This window comes from Ischnura elegans, chromosome X (genome assembly GCF_921293095.1).
Source record: "Ischnura elegans chromosome X, ioIscEleg1.1, whole genome shotgun sequence".
NCBI lineage: Eukaryota > Metazoa > Arthropoda > Insecta > Odonata > Coenagrionidae > Ischnura > Ischnura elegans.
In genome coordinates this window covers 29,056,358-29,072,003 of record NC_060259.1, presented here as the reverse complement: position 1 = coordinate 29,072,003, position 15,646 = coordinate 29,056,358, and the positions used below count along the sequence as shown (strand labels likewise).

The 15,646-nt window shown below is 39.1% G+C and overlaps 2 protein-coding genes across 3 annotated transcripts in view; both read right to left on the bottom strand.

Moving 5' to 3' along the window:
• The window catches only part of LOC124170669 (ankyrin repeat domain-containing protein 16-like), a 39,928-nt gene extending 27,524 nt beyond the window's left edge, over positions 1–12,404 (bottom strand). Inside the window, exons 1-2 of the mRNA XM_046549549.1 lie at positions 7,611–12,404; positions 6,853–7,044 (exon numbers count right to left, since the gene is read on the bottom strand). Of these exons, the coding sequence (XP_046405505.1) occupies positions 6,853–7,044; positions 7,611–7,681 (263 nt within the window). The 5' untranslated portion in view covers positions 7,682–12,404. The remainder of the gene's footprint in view (positions 1–6,852; positions 7,045–7,610) is intronic.
• Positions 703–4,680, bottom strand: LOC124170668. Of its 2 annotated transcripts, XM_046549548.1 has the most exons (3): positions 3,386–4,680; positions 2,959–3,270; positions 703–2,887 (listed from the first exon to the last, which is right to left on the bottom strand). In XM_046549548.1, exons 2-3 carry the CDS (start codon positions 3,262–3,264, stop codon positions 749–751), a joined length of 2,445 nt encoding a protein of 814 aa, XP_046405504.1. In that variant the 5' UTR covers positions 3,265–3,270; positions 3,386–4,680; the 3' UTR covers positions 703–748. The 2 variants fall into 2 exon arrangements, with proteins under 2 accessions (XP_046405504.1, XP_046405503.1); XM_046549547.1 differs by having other exon boundaries at positions 2,959–4,680.
• Positions 12,405–15,646: the final 3,242 nt, after the last annotated feature.

Genomic DNA, 15,646 nt, shown 5'->3' with positions numbered 1-15,646 from the left:
ACTTTCCAAACAAAATATGGCCACTGTGGACTAGCAATCATTGTGACTTAATCATTAGTCAAAACAGTAAAAAAAACAAGGTGAACAAAACAATCACAATTTACTTATTTTAAGTACACTTCACACATAATAATAGTTCTTTCATAGTGACTTTCCAAACAAAAAATGGCCACTGTGGACTAGCAATCACTGTGACTTAATCATTAGTCAAAACAGTAAAAAAAAAACAAGGTGAACAAAAAAATCACTATTTCCTTATTTTAAGTACACTTCACAAATTATCATAGTTCTTTCATAGTGACTTTCCAAACAAAATATGGCCACCGTGGACTAGCAATCATTGTGACTTAATCATTAGTCAAAACCGTAAAAAACAAGGTGAACAAAACAATCACAATTTACTTATTTTAAGTACACTTCACACATAATAATAGTTCTTTCATAGTGACTTTCCAAACAAAAAATGGCCACTGTGGACTAGCAATCACTGTGACTTAATCATTAGTCAAAACAGTAAAAAAAACAAGGTGAACAAAAAAATCACTATTTCCTCATTTTAAGTACACTTCACAAATTATCATAGTTCTTTCATATTGACTTTCCAAACAAAATATGGCCACTTTGGACTAGCAATCACTGTGACTTAATCATTAGTCAAAACAGTAAAAAAAACTTGGTGAACAAAAAAATCACTATTAATTTAAAGTGCACTTCACAAATTGTCTAAGTTAGAAACTCCATTGTTAAGTTAGAAAGTACCAGTCAACTTTTTTATTTCTTCATCAATGGCATCAGCCTCCTTCTGGCTTGATGCTAACACTTTCATCTTTTTGGCTTGAAGCTCCTTAACTTCAGTTCCAATCATCTTCTCATGGGTCCTTTTTTTTTCGACCTCAGCGTCCTCAGATCGGCGCTGCTTCTTTGCTTCTTCATACTCGGAGCGCGCGTGCCGAAATCTGTTGATCATTTCAGCAGATATTTTTATGTTTTCTACGCCACCAGCAGCGTTGACTGAGTCGTACACTTGGCGCTGAGCCACCAAAGACATATCTAATTGGTTCTCTACTATTATCTCCTTATTGATGGAGAAGCCACGCTCGATGAAATCTTGGCCATGGCTTATGATCAGAGCCATTTTAATCACTTTCACTAAACCATCTGAGCACTTATAACGATCCCAGATACCTCTCCAGAAATGATCTAGTCTCTGCCTCTGACGATCATATTCTTGACAGGCGTTAGCAAATACTTGTTTGTCACAGAGCACCTTAAAGTCAGACAAAATAGTGTCGCACTCACTTGCAGGAAGCCAATTGCGGCTGTGCAGTTGTTCCAAGAAGCCGTTCAGTCGAGTAGAAACGGCAGTTTTGGAATGTGAAATCAGTTCTGGGTCACAAAAAGTTATGGCTCTGCAGAGTTTGTAATTCAAGGGAGCCTTTTCAAGAATTTTACTAACCATAGCCTTCAGCAGGAGCACACACTCCTCCTTGAACTTCAGCATTTCTGGAGTAGATACTTGTACTTTTTTGAGAGCGTCCTTTACAGAAAAACTAAAATTGAAGTTCTTCACAGGAATCAGATTGTCTTCATTGGTAATGTCAACTTTACATACATCTGACTTTCGATTTACATAATCATTCTTGACAAAATGTCTAAGCAGGTTCGACACTAAGTTCGACAGGTCCGTGTGCAAGAACGGCGCCATTGGGTCATTGGTTTGATAAGTAGTCAAGAATGGCTCAACAAGTCTTGCAACATATGAGAAGAAGGCTAACTTAGGCCCCAACATCTTATCTTCAACAGCTTTTGCAACATACAAGAAGCCGGCAGATTTTATTTTATCCTCTTCAGGTCCAGTTCTCACTTTTTCAATAAAAGTTTTTACGTTTGGCAATATTTTGATGCAATTATCGGCACCAGGTGCATTATTCAACCACCTCACTGCACAATACTTATTTGGGAAAGTAGTAGAGCCTGTCCACTCTGTATACTTACTGCGACGGGCAGGCACATTCTTAAATATATTGTATAAGGCCCTGAGAAACATGACAATATTCCAGCCACACTTACTAACCCCCTCTTTGAAGGAATTATGAACTACGTGCAAACCACAGGACCCCATGAGCAGCAGCAGTGGCTCATCCTCACCAAACTCTGTTTTCATATAAATCTGGAGATCTTTCAGGAACTTGACATTAACATTCGGGCCATCCATGCCAACCATAAGCACATGAGACTGCACACTTCTAGGAATTGCTGTGCAGTATGCCGATATGAGATCAGTCGCCCTTGAGCGACCCAGGAACACTGAATCATAATATTTCGTCACCGTTTCATTTTGATCATCACACCAAAATTTAATGGCAAGATCCATTTGAGTCTTCTGGCTACACTTATTGAGACTCTCGTCAAATAAAACTACCACAAAATCCAGTTTGGTTAACTTAGATGTGATAACATCATGGAAATGTGGGGCTAAACCATGTACAAGTGAATAGGCGATTTTGTTCCGACCCAATTCCATTTTTGCAGCAATCATACTATCTGGGAACATTGTGGGAAATAACTGCACTGCCTTGCCCCCAGAAGACAAAGAAGTATGGCTCGTTACACAATAGATACACCACAAAATCTCAGCTTTGGTAGTATCTTGCTTCATTAACCAGGTGTTAAGACCTTGCAAACCAGCAGTCTTCGGGACGGCGATAACTTCGTTGGTACATCGCGCACATGGGCATGAACATGTGCAGGCAGGTGAAGCTGGTGTGGGGTCATCGGGATCGTCCCGAGGGTCTTCTGCAGTCCCACCCGATGCTGAGGAACCAGGTGCCGCCGCCGTGGGGTTCACCGACGCGGATGTAGAGGTAGAGGGAGTTGCTGTAGTCACCTACAAAAATCAGGCTGGGGTAGAGAACCAGAAAACCCCGAAGATTTTACAAATAACTCACCATCACTTACCTTCTTAGCGGAAGGCAAACAAAATATCTTGATCCCGTAACAGCTCTTCTTGTTCTCGACGGCAGTATTGTGGTGGGTTGATGACAGGTGTTTAGTCAGGGCACCGCGACCCATGTTGCCGAGTTGATTCGTCTTGCAGCACACCGAGCAGTAGAAAGATGTTGGTTTTCCTTCTGGCAATCCATGCTTTAATGCAGTCGAAGTCTTTGGTGAGAAGCAGCTGAAATGAAGCTCCTTTGACCAATCCTCGTTCCAATACGTCTGCTTTCCCCCGACCATGACTAGAGACGAAATGGGCCTCAGCATTCGGGTCTGAAAATAATACAATCTCATTTTGAACTACAGCACCATTAAGTTTCAATGAATAGTCGAATGGAGTGGATAAAATAACACGACAGTGAGTTTGCTAATATTCGTGACAGCCTACCTTCAATGAAGAAAACGCAACCTCCGCTGCTCTCCAGGCACACCGACTCGTCCGGACTCGTCACCGTCGCACTGTTATTGTTGACCCGCCGCGGGCGTAGACCCGGGGAGCGCGTGGGATGGCGGGGGGTGTGGGGGGAAAGGCGCGGAAAAGGAGCGACCGTGGAGCCAAGGTTTAGAGCCTAAGGTTGCCTCACTCGCTTCTGCGCATGAGCCTACCAAGCCGCTACTATGTCACAGACGACCCAATGCAACTTTGCTATTGCATTGTCGTATGGTAGTACAGAATTCATTTAAGGTTCCTGAGACGCTGCGTCGCCATGCGTTCAACACAATGTAGTCAATATTTCCTGCGCTTTCTCCGTTAATGGTCTCAGTAGTCCACAAATGATAAAATGACTTTTTGTGGAAGAAGAGCGCGTTACACTGCCGTGTATGCCGGCCTCCCGCTATACAGTGGCGACGTGCTCAAACTGTCAGAAACGAAGAAAGCTGGACGAAACGTCTCATACTACACGTGGGCACTTGAATTTAGGAATCCTTTTATTTCATGGATATACAAATCGGCACCAACAACCTCTTAATACCCCTCACACGTTAAAAAAATATCGCTGAAAGTGAATCGGTCAAAATTAATATGTATATATACCAAAGAAGTGATGTACAAGATTTGCGATGCTCCTATCACATGTGATAAGCTAGATTTTTTTCCACTTTTGAGATAAATTACCTAACATACTTATTCGTGCAAAGACAATTATGTTTTTACATCATCAACCCGAAAGGCATGACCTCCACTGTATCCCCATTGTAAGAAATCATTCAACCTCATTTCTAGACGTGAGACTAAAAACTAGTTGTAATTTTATTATTTTGTACGCCATTAAATAATACAGAGCAATTTTCCAGGCAATGGCTGAGCAGAATAACCCATAACATGTGATAATTGAAGTTCAAAAATATTTTAGCGCATTAAAAATATTTCTCAGGCATCACGGGAAAGATCGTAAATCGCATGATAGAAACCTATATTTTTTATGGTAATTATTCCTTCACTCGAACAAGCTATAAATTGGTAGTCTTGCTAAACTTCTAAGGTAAATTAGGATAAACCGTTTCAATTTTTTTTCTTTTCACGTCATATGTACTTGCAACTGTATTGAATCAGAACCTCTTCCAAGTGAAGGATTCTTTTTACTTTTGAGATTTTAGCCTGGTTATCCGATCAAAAGTCATTAATTCAGGTATTGATACTTTGCTCCAGATTTATTGGTAATCTTCATTGCGTTCAGACCTTATACTTTTCTCTATTCTCAATTATCAACTAATTTTTCCAGAGCATGATAATGAACGACAAGACGCATGGTGAGAAAATAGCGTTTTGCAATGACATGGTCATCCTTAGTGAAAAGCATATGCATATATGTGTTTTAGTTTTATTTAGCTGATAGCATACCTGACGGGTGATCGAGAGGAGCTTTAAAAGTAGGCATATGAATTCAATTATAGTGCATCTGAATTAGCAATCGGTAATTTCAAAATTTATTTTATAATCAATGATCGTTATTTTTAAGTGACTCACATTGCTGAATGTTTTCTAGAAATTTTCTAAAAATGCTTTGACTCTTCTGAATTCTCTCTGAGCTCAATATTGAAGTTGGTTCCTTTTCAATAGTCTAAATTATTTGCTAAACGTTTGCCTAATTGGAACCGCTGCAGCAAGCGATGTAAAATTTCAACCCTTTTCACTTTTTGCACTCGTCACATGTTTATTTTATTTTTTGATTACTCCAAAGGATTTCATGCATGCATGCATGCATGAGAGGGTTAAGAGTGTCTAAAGGCCGTTTTACACGGTACACGGAATTGCGCAGTCTGACGTACGTGCGAAGGCGCAATCAAAATTGCGTCGTGTAAAGCGGTGAATTGCTAGAACACATGCGAGAACCTTGCCATGCAGCGGCAGGCAGAGCGACGCCAGCACTCCTTGCTTCGGCGGTGAAGGCGGCAGCCCAGTTCGGCACGGGTTAGCACGAGGGGAAGGGAGGCGGTGAGACAGCGCGGCGCGGGCGTTCTCGGCTCATCTTGCGGCTGTCGCTTGCCGCCAGTGCGGCGTGCGGTGGCCGGCGGCACAGCAAAAGGCACACAATCCGATCCATCCTGACTCTTCGGGCGCTCATCCTGACGATTTCCTGATTTTCCTGACCAAAACTTTTTTTCCTGACTATTTCCTGACTTTCCTGACTTGTCCCAACCTAGCGAATGACTGGCAGCAAGGAGGGGAAGAGGTTTAACAATAGAAGAACCAGGGTTGCATGGCTACCTAGAAGGACCATTACCGGTTATTCGATGTGTAGTAATAACTTCAAATATTTCTTCGTTTGTGCTTAAATTGATATTTTCATTAAATATAACCTTTTCTACTTATTAATTCAACGGAGTATTTATTTACGCATCATTTTACAAAAAAAAATTTAAAATAAACAGCGGTCATGTCGCTCCTGCTTCCCTGCCCCACCACATGCCACTAGGTATGGCAAGTATCCTGCTAATTCCCTATCAAAATGTAATAAGGATTGTTAAATGCACAAATGTGTTAATTAAAACATCAAAATGGCCTGACCTAATTCCGTGTAGTATTTCCTGAAAAAACTGGTGCTGCCATAACAAATAAAAAAGGAACTCTTAACCACTCATTTTGACGGGTGTTGTTTTTCTTTTATGGTAGACAGGTGCTGTAACTCCATTTCTATGTCCACTACTGGAGTCCATTTCCGAAATAATGCCTATGCTAACAAATTTTATGTTAACTAAAATTAACTCATTTTAAATTTGACAAAAAAACACCATTGTGAACCTAGAAAGACCAAGTTAAGATAAAGAAAATGGCTTTTGAGTGTCTACACAACTCCCAAAATAATTTCACTTGAGCATCAATTAGCTAAAATGATACATCTACCCTATAAATACAGGGAAATACATTAAAAAAATTAACTCTAGTAATGCGAACACAACATAGATATTGCATTGTAGAATATGAACACATGCCATATCATATTCCAAGAAGGTGACACAGCAGCATGTTGTGATTTATGGCACCACTAGTGCACTACCAAAATCAAACACAAAAATTCAAATTCACTAAATATGTAAGGGATAGAACTTCAAAACAGGAGATCAGATATTAATGAAAACAGGTAAGGTATAAGTTCTTTTTGCCAAATTTGAAGTGAGCTATTTTTAAATTACATAAAATTTGTTAACACATTATCATAAAAATGGGTGAAACTCTTCAACTGTTCAGGAGAGCTACCCACAATGAATTTCAGCGGAATACTATTTACGTTCATTAATGCGTGTCAAGCAGGAATTATATGTAATACAACTGTAGCAAAAACCCTTTTGACCGCGGTCCCTCTCAAGTGAAAGTATTTTCAATTCAAAGGGTGAGTATAATTCCATGGATACCTCAACACGTGCAAATGCCCCTCTCTAGCGGCCACATGAAGCGGGGTGTCACCAGACTTCTTGTACTTGCAATCGGCCCAGTGAAGAGTGGTTCCTGCAGCAGTAATAAGAGACCTCAAGTTTTCAAGATCTCCTTCTCTCGTTGCTTGCAGAATTCTTTGGTAAGTGGTAGGGCTATTGGTAGTCATCTGCCTGGCCACAAAAAAAGAAAAAAAATAACTTTATAATTCAATTTTAGTCATTTGGCAACAAGAATCCGTAAAGAAAACTCAATACGCGCCTTTATAAGCACATGATGCGGCACGCGAATCTTCAATTATCATAACGTCAAACACGAATTACTTCACTATTGTCATATTTCAAAACATAGGTAATAATAAATGACAACAAAAAGGTACCATCATATGCGACATAGTGGAAAAAGTAAACAAGACCGATGATCTAAAAGCGCGCAAAGTTATAGGTTTGAGATGCATAAAATAGTCACAGAACAACACAAAAAATCAAAACATACACATCAAATCTCACATAAAGGAAACAATTCTTGAAGGCAGGGATCGTTAGCATAAAATGACATACCCCATAGAATTAGCAATGGTCAAAAATTAGCCGGCAAAACGACAGCAGCTTAACGGTAAGCTATTTCCAAGCTCAAATAACAAATAATCACTATCTTTTATACACAAGACGTATTTTCACTAAAATGATCACTGTACACTGTTAATCATTCAACTAAATACGTGAAGAAAATGGAGTACCTCTTTTTGCTTCTTGGAGAAGAGTGCATGTAACGCGAGCAAAGCTTCGGGGGGTGTACGACGCCAGACATGCCCGGCAAGCAAATTTAAAACACCTTGTACGAATCTTCTTCCCCCTTCGTTTTTTTCCTGCTCCTTTCTATGACAGAAACATTTCCACCATTTCTATTTACCGACAAAACTTGTTCACAAACAAATGCGTTGGGTGCGCCTAGTGTCAAAGCCTTCAAAACCGATGTGCCGAAAGATGGGGTATTAACCGCAAATTCTTTGTGTTGTTATGAAGAGTGGATGTTTTGGATGGATAATTAAGATAGCCATTGAACATTTAATGATTAGCCAGGGATGTGGGAAAATAATTTGTTGATAGCTGGGTAATATGTCCGACCTTTGAGGGAAGATTTAATGGGTAGACTCATGGACTCATCAAACTGAGTTCTTGATTATGGCTGCGGTCAGGTTGCTTCTTCACATTTAGAAATAAGTAGTTTTCAAGATACATGTTTTATTTTTATGGAGTGAGTAGACTTAAACTTATTTACGGCAATTAGTATTTGAGAAATAATAAAAATCGCAAAACCGCGACGAAAACAAATCATTTGCCGGTCGTTCTCTTATCCGATTTTAAGGTGTAGTATGGCATTTGGTTGCATGGCATAGCTAGTAGTAGTGCTATAATTATGCATGCTATGCTAACGCTTATGTTCAAAACTAATTAATTCATGATTCTCGTCTCGGAAACTTAAATTCGCGTTCACTAATTGCCCAGCATTCACGTCAATCCCTCCTCTCCCGCTCGTATGTAAATTAATGCTCAAACAGTCAGCAGAATTCAAGAATCGGTTTCTTTATTTTCTCCATTTCATGTACGTCCCTCCTGGAATCGTTTTTCGAAAATACATCATCCAAAATTTTTATAATTATTACCCTTATCACATTTCGGGGAATGACTGTAAATCGCGTTGAATTCTTCCCAAAATAGTCAATTAGGCTGAGTGCCGAGCCCCCAGTACTAACGTTAGATGCATAAAAACCCTATGTCTATCCATCTGGTTATTCGAACTCTTCCTTCTTTGTATATTTTACGGTGCAATGCTTGTAGAAATGTATTCCCACAATTTTCTTATCAGTACGGTATCCTATGTGCGTTACTCGCTGATAAAGGTGCCCATGTAAAAAAACTATAAATTAAGTTTAGAGTTGATAGGACATCAACGCTCATCTCCCTTTATCTATAGTTCACCTTAGGCGCATGAAGTGCATTGGTAGTATTCAGCCGACATGAAGTATATATTCAGCTGAACATACTATCTAAAGTGACTCATAAATGCAATCATATCCTCAAGTGGTTTTCTTAAATGCAGAGTTTTTCTCGTCCCTAATTGTTGGCTGCACTGGTGTAATCACATCCCAATTCTAATCATATTTGTCATTACAAGAGCCAGTTTAGCTGAATAAAATGGCGAAAACTTGGCTTTCTCATCAAACCGTCATTAAAAAGCAGCAATTCTACATTCCTCCAGAATACTCTGCACATATGTATATACCTATAAGTATGTCACACAGTGCCTGTACCTGGGAAAGCATTTTCACCCACAGAGGTGCAGCATAAAATAGTTAAAAAGGTAATGGAGAGATGAAGGAGAGAAATAATATTATTACACAGTACATTAACACGTACTGGTTAATGTCTAAATGTATGAATGCAAGAATGAACGCCAAAATGCACCGTGTATAACCACCTAAGTTGTGCGAATGCAGGCACGGAAAATAGAACCTGTTCTAATTTGGTTCACGCATTCGTACATGTTCTGTTCAGGTCAACGAAAAACCACTCACGCAAACGTACTTTAACTTGTCCGTGTTAATGTACCTTGTAACCAAGACTTTATAGGGTAATAGGTACATGATAATGAGTTGTGGTGGAGAAGAAAGTTGAGGCAAGGTAGCTGTAGTATTTAATAGGCTAGAGGATCGTGGGTACAAATCAGGTGATTTCTATATTTTAATATTCTGTGGGTGTGAATAGAAGGATATCCCATTGGCATTTCATTGATCTAGGGTGAAATATTTACTACTTATCATAGGGGTGAGGAAGTGGTGGGGATGGGGGATATGAGAAAAAAGTCTGTGTGTAAAACTGACACTACTATTGTGCAGAAATGATAAAATTCCAATTCTATCAGATGCTAATTGGCAAAAGTTAGGGTTCAATTTGTTTGTAAAATGTTTTTAGATCATAAACAGATAATTATCATTGAATCCCTCAGTCAAATAGAATACTGAATTTAAAGCTAGCAGATAGATGGCTACTAGGGTAAACATTAATCAGAATTGTAGGAGCAATCACAGCTTGAACGTGCATGGGAAATTGGGATAAATTATATTAACTTTGTCTAAGAAATCTAAAATTCTAATAAAATTTTCAATTATTTTTTATTTGTCCGAAAACATATGCAACATTGAGAAAAACAGTGCCAAGTTTTGTAGTTATTATAGCAAGTATCAAGAATAGGTTTTGGACATGATAGTGAAGTTAGAAATGCTACCGTTCACCCAAAGAACTAGCTTTTCAACTAATTATACCCTGAGCAGTCCAGCAGAAGGTGCTTTAGAATCTAGGAATGGGCTGGCTGATTGATCCAGTAAGAAGATGCATGAGTGATGGCCTATTAACAAAGCAATCCAAGCTCTTTTGGGGTCATCTTTTAGTGTGTGGTACCCTTTTCCCTAATAGCATAGCTAGAACGTGTGATGCTCGGGGCTGCCCTTGGAGACCCCACAAAAATTCTTCCTTAATGCTCTTGTAAGTCCACTCTGAAAATATTTTTGGATATTTCATGGTTGTGTCATCACCTGTGCAGTGATGGGATTCTCACTACATATATCTCAGTTTCGTGATTTCTGACTTCAAATATTTCATTACCAAGTACTCTTCTTTTGTCAGACTTTTCTAATGATCTCAAAATCAATCCTGGAAGGACAGACTCCTCTCCATGAAAGAGAAGGCCCAAACACAGCTTCTGCCCGGTTATGTATTAGCTAGTATATCTCAATATTCTTAATTCATGAGGTCTTCAAAATAAACTAATTTTGTCCAAATCAATTGCATGATAGCCTGAATAATGGGATGTATGGTATTAAAAAACTTCATCTATATACTACCCTGTAAGCTACCTCAATAGGCATGCGGCAGGGGGTGTTAAGGGAACAGGCTGTTAACAAACTAGAAGAAAATGCTTCAACATAGTTAGGCCTAGCATTTATTTAAGTCCTTTATTGTTTGAGGGAAAAAAATTCCCATACCTATCTCTTTGGCAAAACATCTGTCTTAATTTATCATTTCTGTCAAACCTGGAGATGTGGTGGGGTTCTAATATGATATTCTCCGTATGTCTCTCAAAGATTTCTACTCTCAATTGGTCAAGCAATCCAAGCCTAGTGCGCAGCCTCCGAGTCTCCGGTGGCTCCCAGCCTAATTCGTTTTACATCTGGGTACTGTTTATGTACACCCCTAGAAGTTTTTGACAAATCGCACAGTCTTCCTTTGTACTATACTAAGTTCACAGATTAAGCCTTTCTGCACCGGATTTCATATGCTAGCTGCATATTTATGGTGTGGCTCAACGAGTGTAAAACAGTACCTCTCTTTTACTTTTTCATCCGAAAATCTTCTTGCAACATGCTTGATGAAACCTAGCATTCTCAGGGCTCTGCCGCAAATATTTCTTGTATGTGTTCCCCATAATATGTTCAAAGTTATCGTAACTCCCAGATACTTAACTTCATTCGCCGCCTTTATGTTGACACCATCCACAACATATGCATGGAGATATTTGGAGGACATATGCAATCCATGCATTTGCTCATATTAAGGTTTAGTCCCCACTCTTGGCAACTTGTGTCAGAGCCAGCAATTTATCTGGAGGACTCCAAGTCTAATAATACAAGTCAACCATCCCCTCTGAAAAGACCACCTTTATGGGAGATTTACGGAAACTTTATTACATATGCATTCATTTACAACAAATTTATTATATGAATGATTATATGGTTACTAACTTTGCTCTGAGACAGTTGAATTCAATATTTTTGGGAACCTTCACAAATTTCAGGGTAGATGCTTTAGTCCCTAAAGCACCCACTGGCTATGTGCCTGGCAATTACCAAAAAACATAATGGGTTGTGAACAACATGGGTTTAGAGATCTAACTCTAACTTTTCATGAGTTGGTGGCATCATCACAGTTCTAGTTCTGTGCCATAATGGGCACTGTCTCAATCCCTCCGAGACTTAATCCCTCCGAGACTCAATCCCTCCGAGACTTAATCCCTCCGAGACTTCATCACGAGGAGACGATTCGCGAGCGCCTGAGTGCCACTCTCGCGAAGCGCTGGAGTGCGTCGTGCCTGCTTGATTCATGCGTGCCGCTGATTCTCGCGTCCTGTGAAGTGCTCCCAATTTATAGTGAATTCACCAACGGTGTCAGCCTCTTTATGCCATGAGTGAACTCTCGTTACCCTCCGCCACCACCTCGCCAATCGTAAGGTGAAACGTCAGTGTGAAACCTTATTCCCCTCTTCTGCCTTCACCTCCCCTCTCACGCCTGCTTCAAGCGCGGTCGCTATCCTGTAAGCGAGCCGGCCAGCTCTCTCTGATTGCTGACCTCGGGCAAGGAAGGAACTCCTCGTGCCTGGCATCTTCCCAACGGCAAGAGTACATTAACCTCAGGCAATTTAGTATTTTATGTAATGTGCTCCTAAATCTTACTTTGGTTATTAAATGTATTATACTGTTGGAAATCAACCCTATTGTTTGTTATTTTTTTCACTCCTAACCGCCTATTTCTCGTCAATTCATTCTCGCGACGTGTGTGCGTTGCAGTTCATATCTTTTGAAGACCTGCCCCCTAAGAAATTTTTTCTCTTTTGAGAAATGCCGCTGATAAATCTGCTAAGACTAGCCCAGGAGCATCTCTAATGGTACATTTTTCAATATAGGTAGTTAAATTTAATAATTTTTGCCAATAACGAACAATGAATATTACTTTCAGCTCTGTGGAAATGAAATTATATACAGATGAATTATTGAAATGCATGGTTTTCCAATGGATGCAAATTGTCAACAAAATATTGAAATAGGCAACCCCTCAGAAGCAACCTCCCCAAAACCTATTTCTGGTGACATGCCAGGCTTATTGAGGGAAGGAAATACTCTCTTAAGTATAAGCAACAATGAACAACCCAAGGTCCATGCACAAGACAAGTAGCTTAAATGGCGTAAGCCCCTTGGCTTGAGCTCGTGGCATTTTCATTTTATTAATGAAAGGGTCAAAGACAGCTGGATTTTCACTGTAAATAAGTCGAGAAGTATGCAACGGATCATGAAATGGAAAATATTGAGACTCAACAAATCCAGATGACTTTAGTTGTCTTCCACTCAATCGTCATGCCACATTACATACACTCTGTGCCTAAACCGTCCAGAAGCGCCAGGAAACCATTCCCCTACCATCTAATCCACACCGTGTCATCCGTGAAGCTCCCTTAAATTGCCAAATTTAATTCTAAAAAATAACTCACTCAGATCTTCCTTAACATCTCCAGGAAGTTATAGTAGCACAGCTGACGGTTAACAACCTTGCCCTGCAGCGTGAAATTCGACTTGCTTCAAACGGCTTGTAGTTTTGTATCTTGTAGTAGATTTTTTTAGTATTTTGAACTGCTACCAGACAGAATTTGTTAAAATGTAGATTCTAATAGTTATTAGGACCTGATACCCTTGATAATTTAAAATCTCCATATTAAGAGAATTTAGAAAAAAATGCTCTTTGCCTTGTATCAATGCACTTCACGACATGCACCAGGTAGACTTTTTTTTAATGGATACAGCATTGCATACCTTTGCATATATATTGATGAAAATACTTCTCAACATTTCTCACATGGGATAAACATCAAGTTGGGAAAGGTTAGTTACATATTCAGAAAAATCCACATTGTCAAAAAAAATATGAATTCAGATAAAAGAAATGAAAAAAAGAATGCTACATAAACATGTCTTGTTTATGAATGAAAATTTGGTGATAGTACACCATGGTTTAGTCATGGCCAAAACCTGGAACACCAATGCAAAACCATATCAATGGTAGATTGAAGGGGCAATGCCTCCCTCCCACACAGACTGATCTGCTATGCTTTGTGCCTTCTACACCCCTTAGCAAAATGGGGCTTATTAGCCTCAAATACAAAGTACCCAAAATGTCTTGAATCCACTTAACCAAAGGAAAAAGTGAAACACTCAGGGAATAATGCACATATTCCATGGCTGGCTTAAACATTTCCTACCTTCACCTCAGGCTCGAGCGTACAGAAATTCAATGATATTAGGCACATGTTGCGCAACTGCTATTTGCCATCAGCTGTCCTGATGATGACTCTGAAGCATTGAAATGTATCAAAATAAAATTAAGTACTATGCGGATAGCTTTGTTACTTATTATTAAACCAAAGGATAACAATTATCAAGGAAAATTGATGATTACTACCGACTATTCCTTTTCTTTATGAAGGCCTCATATCTACATATGATCATGAAGAAGAGAAATTCAAAAGAAAAAAAAACAGGAAAAAATAATATCCTATCAAATGTTTTCATCTGACACCAGGGTTACTATAGGCTATGTGAATTAATAAAGTGAACACACAAGTTTATTACCTACATGAAAAAAATAACGCTTGGGAATGCAATGAAAATGAAGGCACCCAAATCTTAGAATAGAAATACAAAATTTCATCAACTGCGCATGCATGAGGTGCCAACAGCGGTTTTAAATTTTCTTGAAATAACGAAAATAGCAGGGTTTTCTTTAGCAATTTTTTTCAGCACTAATACAATTATTATGAAGCTCTTCTCTTAACCATGCATTCACAAGTATTTTCCTTCATTATATGAAACCATTTCAATACATGAAGAATTTATTAAGAAATTTGAGTTGAAAGAGGAGCTACCATTTTCTGAGCATGAATAACATACTTTTGTTCATACTAAGCCACATAAAAAATTGATGATGTAGAAATGAATTTGTGATGATATTGAGGATAGGTAGAAATGAATTCCCTTTCATTTCCAGATTATGTCAGCACAATCAACTTAGTACTTCCCAAGATACAACATTGCAAACTCTGGAATCTCAGTATTTTGTAAGGACAGTTGTTGTAGTGGCTAATAACCCATTCCCTGTAACATTGTGTGTATTTGAGGGCATCAAAAGCCTTACTTAGTTAAATCCATGGTTTATATCTATTTTACTGGGAATTAAGTGGCGTCACTGGTAGCAGATCGGACCACTAACTAGAAGAGATCCAGGCTTGAATTAGGATGAGTCAAATGAATTTTTCATAGTGAATTTCTTCCCAAGGTTTAACAGCCTTTAACTTCCCAAAGGTTCAAAATTTATAGCTGCAAATCTTCCCATTTTCCATTAGTTATTTGCAGTAGAGGAAATGCCTAGGCTACCATAACAATCTTACTTTCATCACACCTTTGATGTTGGGCAGGGTTTTATTCATCACCGAATGAAAGTCCAACTTTTTTTTAGCCCATAATAGGAAATGGAGCTAACTGATGATCACAGTCATGGATGCAATCCAGCCAACAAAGCTTGGGAAACAAACAACATTAAGAAAGCTTCACTTAGTTTGAAGGGTCAAATGATGGGGTACCATAGGCACATCCTTTGACATAATGAATGAATGCTTATGCCTTTAATAGGGTGGTTTCCTATTACTTTTTTACTGCCTAAATCGAAAGATTATTACTCCTGGAGAACGTATTTTACACTTTTAGATTTTTGCGATTAAATTAAAAGTGAAAATTTTCAAATGTGCGAAAACACGACGGCTAAGTATGAATGCTGGGAAAACCCCATGTAACGTCATTCTGGTTCCCTCTGCCGCCATGTGAGGTGCACTTGGGGCGAGGATGTATGCACCGCTGCGATGCAGGCTTCTATCAGGTAGCAGAGTACCCTGCTA